Consider the following 9,809-nt stretch of genomic DNA (forward strand, 5'->3'; position numbering starts at 1 on the left):
TGTAGACTCCCCGAACTTATTATCGAAAATAAATTTTGTTGTCAAAACTCGTTTGCCTGCACGCTCCTCACGTACCATTAAAATGTTTGTGCCACCATTATCTCGTAAAAATTATACTCGAAATAACTACATTACTCGCTGCCTTAATATGTACAACACTGAATTTTCCAACATAGATTTATTTAATAATTCCATAAACACAATTAAGTCCAAGCTCACCAAACAACTTTTGTAATTTAATGATTAAGAAAGAGTCGATAATTGTTTAGTTTTTCTCGAATATGCACTTGCACACCTTTAGTTTAAATGCCATTGTAAACTTATAAACCTATCATGGATGTACTTAAACTTTAGAAATATTATTGTCTTGTAACTATCTGTTCATTTAATTGTTACTTTTGGGCACTCGTTGTCTTTTTTCTTAGTTACTATTTTTGTTTAGAAGTGATATTTGTAATGACTGTTTTTGTGCCAAATAAATAGAAAAAAAAAAACTTTTTAATGTGTCCGAAACACTTTTCATAGCATTTTTTCCACTCAGCTTGAGGCACCTCCAAAGCATGGTTTTTGACCGCACCGACAGTTGCTTCTGGCTACATAAATCGCTGTTCACGCATTTAAAATTTTAATATATGGGTACCAAAAGAAGTGTTTAGATTCCAAGCAAGAATTTTGTAGCTTTGAACCTGTTAATTTCATATTTTGAGTGTTCAAATAGACAGTTTTTTGACGAGACGTGTAAAAGCTTACATTTTCGTCACGAATGGCGATTCAACTATGCTGGTCAGTTTCCCTTATTAAACTGAAGACTTTTGGAAAAAAAAGTGGCTGTTTACTATTAAGAATTAACCATTCTAAATTTCTCTAGTGACGTTTCTGTCATATAATCGGATATTTCGGAAAAATAGGCGACCGTAAGTTTCAAAGTGTTCCGAGCGCATGGGACTTTTGTTGGAATTGGTTCATCTTAAAACACCTCCATAGTCGATAGCTGTTTATTTTCAGGATCATTATGCATAGATCCTTAATTCGTCAACTGTCACAATTTTAAAAACGGCTTTTAAAGCTTTTTAAACATATTTATCAAACATTTCCAAGGACTAAACGACACAAGCGTCCTATAGAGCGTTTGAAAAATTTTGTGACATCCGTAAAGAAAAAAACGTATTAACCATAATATGGTCATACAATATTTTATTACTGCTAGTGGAATTAATGCTTAGCAGGGCCGCGCCGACCGCCAGCAGCGCCTGTGTGCGGCACCTATGAAGCGCCTCTTTTCTAATGAATCGTCATAAAAAAACGAATTTAAATTATTTTTAACGAATATTTTAATTGTTAATTTTGACTAAAATAAATGTTCTTCAGTTTTACAGTAGGTACTTAGATAATATTATCATAAGTGTATTAAAACTGAAAACCACTTAGGAATTAGGATACTAAATTAAATAGGTAAATCCCGTTCGTTCTGCTTGCCAATTACTACGAAAAAGAAAACTCGAACTAAATTTTTACATGCTTAATACAAAGAATTGTATATTTAAATATTAATAACAAAAAAGCTTACTTGTTTCTAATCATAATAATACTAATATGACTATTACGTACCTACCTATGCTATGTAAAAACAGCAAGAGTCTAACTTTTTTTTTTATATTAGTGCTACTGAAATGCACTTGCAACTAGAGATGGGTAGTGGGTAAAAACCCATTTCACCCGATTGGGTTAAAACCGGGTGATTGGGTTAAAACCAGTGAGCTACTAAGTAAGTAAGTAACTACTGAAGTAAGTAAATAGTTATGTTCGCAAAAATAAATTAACGAAAAAGAGCGATTTGCATAACTTTACTTTGGAACGGCAAATTTATTTTAACCCTTCATTTGGCAGTGATGCTTATAAGCAACAACCACTTTGAATATTTCTACAGCACCAAATAATAAGTTTTTCGCAAATCATTCGATTTTGTTACAAAGCTTAGTTCAGCAAAACACTAGTAAATCGGTCGTCGACTGAGTTTTGAGTGATTTCATATCCATATTTCTGTCAGACGCCAAGATGACGCGCAATGAGAATAACAAAGACGGAAGTTTTATGATTTTGTACTATTTTATCACTTCTAATTATTTTTGTTTTGTCTAAATTTAATTCATAATAAATCAAACTAATCATATAAAGCAATATTTGGCGTAGAAATTGTGTTTTCTAATACATGACATGCTTCCGAACCTCGATGTTGCCTAGAAGCAACAGTGCCAAACATCTAACAAAATAGGTTTAGCTTTTTGTTAATACAAAAGAGTGTCAATACACAATAAATCAATCATGTATTACATGAATAATGTTATAGAGATGGTATAGTAATTACTTTTGATGCAATTACGGACCCTGTCGGGCACAGCATTTTAGGAGAGAGGAAGAATTTGCTGTCTGTATCTGTGTTGTTTGTCTTCACACTTATACCGCTGAACTGATTTAAATGATAAACACATTTTTCTTGCGTTGAAGTCAACAACTATAGCAGATAACGGTAACATACCAGTTTCAGAAGCTAAAGAGAAAATAAAAAGCCAACCTTGGCTCGGCATATTGATCGTGAAGTATGATGACATACGTCATCTATCAAATGTTGGAGAAAAAGGTCATTAATCGACTTTGCGAAAATGGCCAAAAAAAAGTTTAATGCATAAAATGTGAAATACGATTGATTTTTTACAATTTCAAATGCATGCAGACTGCACTGCATAGTAAACCCATATAGTCGCTTAGATCAGCTAGCATTCCGCAAATATATAGTACGCACATATTTGACCTATAAAAGATAAATAAAAGTAGGTAGTCTTGCTCTAGTTCATGGAGAAGAAATATGAAATAATGGTTATAATCAAAATAAACCAGCAAACAAGCTGATTTGATAGCTTAAAATTACTGTGTGTTTCAATAGAGTCAAAACAGCTTATGGCAAGTGCCTGAAAACACTGTGCCAAGATGAAGAAAGCTTTGCTCAATACGACTCATAAGCGCCCATTGTACTAAACTTAGTACACCCCTGAAAACCTAACTTCTGATTTTGATTTTGGTTTTCTTTGTATTTAGTATTATTTCTGAAGTATTTTTATAAAGAAAATAAACATTGGCTATGGGAAATTGACCGTAGTTTTCATTTGGGCGTTAATGGGTTAAAGTAGTTTATACACAAACTTTCCTGCTTCTGTCCATCAATATGATAATATCAATTTTGATTTCAGATTATGCGTAGGTACGCTTGGCAACAATCATACCTAATTAAAATAATTGTACAAGGTGAATAGCGGGCCAATTCTTAAAGTGTATTTTAAATGTTTGGGTAATTTGTTGAACCTACTAGATGACGCCTGTAGGTCTTTTAATTTTTATTACAGTTAGTAATTATTTTAAAACAACTGTAATCTAGGAATATTTTTGTTTAGTAGGTAGTACCTAAATAACTCACAAATCACGTTACATGAGCAGTGAAGAAAAATGTTGCAAAAACGGAAAATAATATTATTCACACTATTTTCACGCGTGCGAAGTCGCAGACACAGCTAGTTACTGTACTGTATATTAGGATACATGGAAAATAATATTGTATGTCGTCGTCGTCGTTTCAGCCTAATGACGTCCACTGCTGGACAAAGGCTTCCCCCAAGATTTTCCACAATGAACGGTTCTGCGCTGCTCGCATCCAGGCTCTTCCCGCGACCTTTACCAGATAATAATATATTTTACCAGATAGATTGTCATCATTGCATGCATTACTTGTTTGTGTAAAGATGTGTTGTTGGTAGATCTTTGACAATAAATAATAATGTACTTCATACAAATTGATTGAAGATAAATTCCACACGCGGTCAAAGACTCGGACTCGTTTTCCTTTATTTTTGTGCATAAATTGGCGCAATATGACACTCTAATCATGCGTAAATGAAAACAAAGCCAGTGTTGCAAGTTTAATAAAGTATTTTTTCCTTATTTTCAACTAGTATAGGCATTGTAGACTAGACATGATTTTGTTATGCCTCTACGTTTGCGCAACGTCGTGTATATTATTCTTACTAAGTAATTTACAAAACCTAAAGGCTATGCAGGAAAAGTTCATTGGAAAATAAGGGCTCTTTCAAATTAGACGTTTTGGAGCCGGACGGTTGTCGTGCGTACCTATGCAAGTCCACAAACTTAGGGCGCTTTTAAGTTTCGACCAAACCAAAACGTGCATGCAGCCCATGTGCACGATGGAGATCAGTAGAAATCAGTAGGATCGCCATCGCGCACGCGAGCTGCACTCGTTGGCTGAACCAAGGATAATTTATATATTTATATTTATACAACTTAACGTATGGGATCACGGATACACTGTACTTACCATGTTCTTACCTACTTTGGATGTGGTTAGGTTAGGCTCGATAATTTTTTTTCTATATGTAATTATTAAAGTAAATACAACAAATACAAGTTTTGATACACTATCCAAAATACAAAGAGGTAAAGTTACATTATTAAGACAGAAAGTCATATTATTTTATAAAATATAATTGAGTATCGTAGACTATTATTAACCTGAAATGGGGGGAAGGGGAGGGCTTTGGTTGATGGTTATAATAAACCAATTTTTTTTGTTGCAGTATATGAAATATTTTAACAAAATATCACTTCTAAATGTTGTTTCGAACTTCCTAAACTACCTTTCATTGATAGCTTCTTTCTCTATCACAAATTATTTTGAATCACTGTATGTTAGAATACTTATGCAAAGTTATACAATAGGTACATATTCTGTCTGTCCGTCTGTCCGTCCGTATGTCACAGCCATTTTTTCCGAAATTATGAAAGCTATACTGTTGAAACTTGGTACGTAGATGTATTCTGTGAACTGCATTAAGATTTTGATGCAAAAATAAAAAAATTGTGGGCTTCCCATACATTAGAACTGAAACTAATTTTTTTTTATCCAACACGTATACACGTATGGGGTATCTATGTATAGGTCTTCAAAAATGATATCGAGGTTTCTAAAATACTTTTTTAAACCGAATAGTTTGCGTGACAGACGCTTCCAAAGTGGAAAAAAGTTGCCCCCCCCCCCCTAACTTCTAAAATAAGAAAATGAAAAATCTAAAAAAAATATGTACATTACTATAAAAACTACCAACGAAAATTGTTTTGAACGAGATCTAGTAAGTAGTTTTTTTTATACCTGGTAAATCGTAAACCGCTTATTACCGCGTAAGCTTTCATACAAATAACTTAAATAAAAAAATAAAAAAATCATAAATCAATGGTACGGAACCTTTTGTGCGTGAGTCCGACACGCACTTGGCCCGGTTTTTTTTCTAAGGGTCCGAGATAATTACCACGCGCGGGCTAGTTGTGGTCGTGTAAAAATTGCGGTCAAAGACTCAGACTCATTTTCCTTTATTTGTGTGCATACCTAAATTGATGCAATATGACAACTACAATGCTTAAACCATGCGTTCAAACTTATGTTGCAAGTTTATAAAAATAATGTGTAGTGTACCTTTTTTTTTCACATTTTAACTAGACATGATCTTGTTATGTCTTCGTTTGCGTAGCGTTGTATGTGGTGTTCCTACTAAGTAATTTACAATACCTAAGGAAAAGTTCATTGGAATAAAATATTGTGGGTCTAATTTTCCTGAAGTGTAATTGATATAAATACAAAGACTTCAGACTAAGCCTTCACACAACGCATCTGCCTGTTACTGATATCGTTTATCCTGCAAGAAAACAATGGCCGTTATCAAGACTACCTTACTGCTGCTGCTCGTAGCATTCGCTATGGTGGCTATGACAGAGGCCGCCACTCGTGTCGTGCAGTGCGACCAGCTCTGCAGCATTATTGACAAGCCCGGGAAAAACGAGTGCTGCAAGACCTACGGATATAACGGCTGGAGCAATTGTAATGGCGGAAGATTGTACTGTTACTAACAGCTCAAACGTCAGCAACGCATCGTCAGCGACCTACTGTCCGTTGCCAAAACTCACTGACTAATCAAGTTTCAAGTATTTTGAATGGAATTTACCGATACTGGATTCTTTCAGTTGAATGAATATAATATGTCTTTTTTTTAAACATTTGCGTTTCTGATTAAAATAAATTATCTTTCTATGTTATATTGTTATTATTGTTTGTTTTGGAAAAATCATATTATTTAGTAATCTGTGGTACAGGCTAATAATTTATAGATTATTTTTATTTAGGTATTTTTCATTATTCTGGTTTGAAAAGTACAAAATTATTTTCATATCCTACTAATTTATAAATGCGAAAGTTTGTGTGGATGTCTGAATGTTTGTTAATCTTTCACGCAAAAACTACTGAATGGATTTTGATGAAACTTAACAGTATTATTTTTTATAAGCCAGAATAACATATTATAGGCTATTTAATGACTATCTGTGACAAAATAAAGCCGCGGGCAAAAGCTAGTATTCTATAACGCATATAATTCTATTGCAGATGAAAATAATTAGTTTTAATAAAGGTTTTTTTTTCTCAAACTTGCAAAATGTTTGATACCTACACTGTCCACTGTCCAGTCATTTAATGTACCTACTGTCATTACACAAATAAATAATATCTTGAATAACCACATTTGTATTATGCACTATCTACACTTAAAAGGCACTTACGAGTATAAGTAATCAGCTAAGTGAAGTCCATTAACTTCAGTGATACGTAGGTCTTAGGTTGTTGATAGTGAAGTGTTTATCAGCCCCAGATCAAAGATTGATTGATAAATAAGCTAAAAAGCTGAGGGCGACATAATTGGGCGAATTTCCTCGCGTTTTCCGCAGAGGGTGCTGCTGTCGTGTATGACAACAAAAGGGACATACGGCTTTGAAGGATGGTGAGCAATATTTATTATAAATACGAGATATTTAAGTGATCTTTTCTGATATGACATAGCGTAATTTTTTACTAAATAAATCCCTCCAAATATCACAGATAAGATTCCATGCTTTCTACCATCCTCCCTCGTACACGCCCACTTCCTACTACGTCATTACATGACAAGTTCTAGGTCAGTCTAAATAAAAAAAAATGATCAGGACAAAATAAGTTTAATTTTGACTCAAATAAAAAACTTACAACTAACAATTTTAGACTCTAAACATTTCAAGATGCAGCCAGTGCTCTTTTCCTAGCAGTTGTGTCGTCGCGAGTATTTGTTTGATTGGACGTGGTGCTGTAGTGTCAGTAGCAATACATCCCGCCACTACAGCTGCTCCATCCGCTGTGTCCATGGGCCCTGCAGCACTCATCCTTCTCGGCGTCGATGCGGCTGCAGACCTGGTCGCAGGGCCCGACGCGGACGGCGGCCTCCGTCACCACCATCAAGGCGAAGGCGATGAGCAGCAGCATCAGGGCGGTCTTCATTGCGGCCATTTTGTTTATTTTGAAGTCAGGAGCAACGATTCCACAGAGATGAAGATTCGATGTGTGAAGTCTTCGGTTGAATCTTTCCTATTTATACAGACTCAAGAGGATAATTAACTTGCCAGATCTGAACTGGTTTTTCTAAACGTGAGTTTAAAGTAGTTTATACACAAACTTTCCTGCTTCTGTCCATCAATATGATAATATCAATTTATTATGATTTCAGATTATGCGTAGGTACGCTTGGCAACAATCATACCTAATTAGAATAATTGTACAAGGTGAATAGCGGGCCAATTCTTAATAGTCCAGTAGAATTAGCTTTTAAATCGGAAATAATTCCTACAAAAGATTTTATTGCTTTAATGGCTTCATTGGTTGCCCATTAAGACTCTCCTAAGTTTTCGACTTCGACTGAGTTGTGCTTAAGTGGTGGGGGCCCCCGAAAGGGGCTTTTTTTCGGTTTTCCAGTTATACCACGTAAAGGACTTACCCTATCGAAAAGTGGTCTTCCTGATGGTTGAAGGGCATTTAATTCTTCATTAAATAAGACCAAATTCATATGTTTTGAACAAACCGTTCTCGTGCAAATGTTCGGAAAAGTAGAAAATATGTGTTTATTTAATTACCCTCTCCACGTCCAAGGGCTCGTTACCCGCAGGCTTCCAAGTCTTGAAAAGGAGCGCCTCAACCAGTGTAACCCTATCAAGGCATACGAGCTGGATTCGATCCTTGTTCGTCCCAGCCGTTCCTTAACTGCGGTTGCTGCACCTCTTCCTGGCACTCACCTGAACGACTCTGTGTTACCTACTGTGGCTGCCCCTCTTCCTTGTATCCTCCTGCACGACTACGTTGCCTAGCCGTATGCCTGGTCTAAGGTTTGACGCCAAAAATCAACAACAACAAGTTCATATTAAAACGCTGAAGAGTTTTTTGATTGTTTGTTTGAACGCGCTAATCTCAAGAATTACTAGTTTGATTGAAATAATAATTTTTGTGTTGAATAGCTCATAAATTGAGGAAGGCTATAGGATATATACAATCACTCTACGACTAATAGAGCCGAAGCAGTAAAGAAAAATGTTGCAAGCACGGAAAATAGTATTTAAACTATTTTCACGCGTGCGAAGTTGATTTTGTGGCGTCGAACCTTGGACCAGGCATACGGCTAGGCAACGTAGTCGTGCAGAAGGCTGCAAGGAAGAGAGACAGCCACAGTAGGTAACACAGGGTCGTTCAGGAGAGTGCAAGGAAGAGGTGCACCAACCGCAGTTAAGGAACGGCTGGGACGCACAAGGATAGGCGCATCAAGCTCGTAAGCCTTGATAGGGTTACACTGGTTAAGGTGGCCCTTTTCAAGACTTGGAAGCCTGTGGGTAACAAGCCATTGGACGTGGAGAGGGTCATTAATTATACGTATATTTTCTACTTTTCCGAACTTTAGCGCGGGAACGGTTTGTCCAAAACATTTGAATTTGGTCTTATTCAATGCAGGATTAAGTGCCCTTCAACCGTCATGAAGACCACTTTTCGATAGGGTAAGTCCTTTACGCGGTATAACCGGAAAACCGAAAAAACGCTCCTTTCGGGGGCCACCACTTAAGCACAACTCTGTCGAAGTCGAAAACTTAGGAGAGTCTTAATGGACAACCAATGAAGCCATTAAAGCGAAAAAATCTTTTGTAGGAATTATTTCCGATTTAATCAATTTTTGTGTTTAATTCTACTGGCCTATAAAGTGTATTTTAAGTTTGGGTAATTTGTTGAACCTACTAGATGACGCCTGTAGGTCTTTTAATTTTTATTACAGTTAGTAACTAACATTATTTTAAAACAACTGTAATCTATGAATATTTTTGTTTTGTAGTAGTAAAACAAATCACGTTACATGAGCAGTGAAGAAAAATGATGCAAAAACGGGAAATAATATTATTCACACTATTTTCACGCGTACGAAGTCGCAGGCACAGCTAGTTACTGTGTATTAGGATACATGGAAAATAATATTGTATGTCGTCGTCGTCGTTTCAGCCAATTGACGTCCACTGCTGGACAAAGGCTTCCCCCAAGGTTTTCCACAATAAACGGTCCTGCGCTGCTCGCATCCAGGCTCTTCCCGCGACCTTTACCAGATAATAATATATTTTACCAGATAGATTGCCATCATTGCATGCATTACTTGTTTGTGTAAAGATGTGTTGTTGGTAGATCTTTGTCAATAAATCCTCCGTGGTTGAGGATTCCGGGTGAAGCTCGCTTCCACCTTCGGCCTGATCGTCACTTACCATCAGGTGAGATACAGGCCAAGAGCTTCCTCGTTGTGGATAAAAAAATAATAATAATAATAATGTACTTCATACAAATTGATTGAAGATAAATTCCACACGCGGTT

At 36.0% G+C, this 9,809-nt stretch overlaps 2 protein-coding genes across 2 annotated transcripts; one reads left to right on the forward strand and one right to left on the reverse strand.

Annotated features, from left to right (window-relative positions):
- The first annotated feature begins 5,695 nt into the window (after positions 1-5,695).
- On the forward strand, positions 5,696-6,150 carry LOC114362275 (diapause-specific peptide-like). The gene has a single exon (XM_028317591.1). It carries the CDS (start codon positions 5,767-5,769, stop codon positions 5,962-5,964), a length of 198 nt encoding a protein of 65 aa, XP_028173392.1. The 5' UTR covers positions 5,696-5,766; the 3' UTR covers positions 5,965-6,150.
- A 932-nt stretch (positions 6,151-7,082) lies between these two features.
- LOC114362277 (spodomicin-like) lies at positions 7,083-7,493 on the reverse strand. Its single transcript, XM_028317592.1, has one exon. It carries the CDS (start codon positions 7,424-7,426, stop codon positions 7,235-7,237), a length of 192 nt encoding a protein of 63 aa, XP_028173393.1. The 5' UTR covers positions 7,427-7,493; the 3' UTR covers positions 7,083-7,234.
- Positions 7,494-9,809: the final 2,316 nt, after the last annotated feature.

The sequence above is a fragment of the Ostrinia furnacalis genome, unplaced genomic scaffold (assembly GCF_004193835.3).
Source record: "Ostrinia furnacalis isolate ACB-3 unplaced genomic scaffold, ASM419383v2 OfSCF6314, whole genome shotgun sequence".
Taxonomy (NCBI): Eukaryota; Metazoa; Arthropoda; class Insecta; order Lepidoptera; family Crambidae; genus Ostrinia; species Ostrinia furnacalis.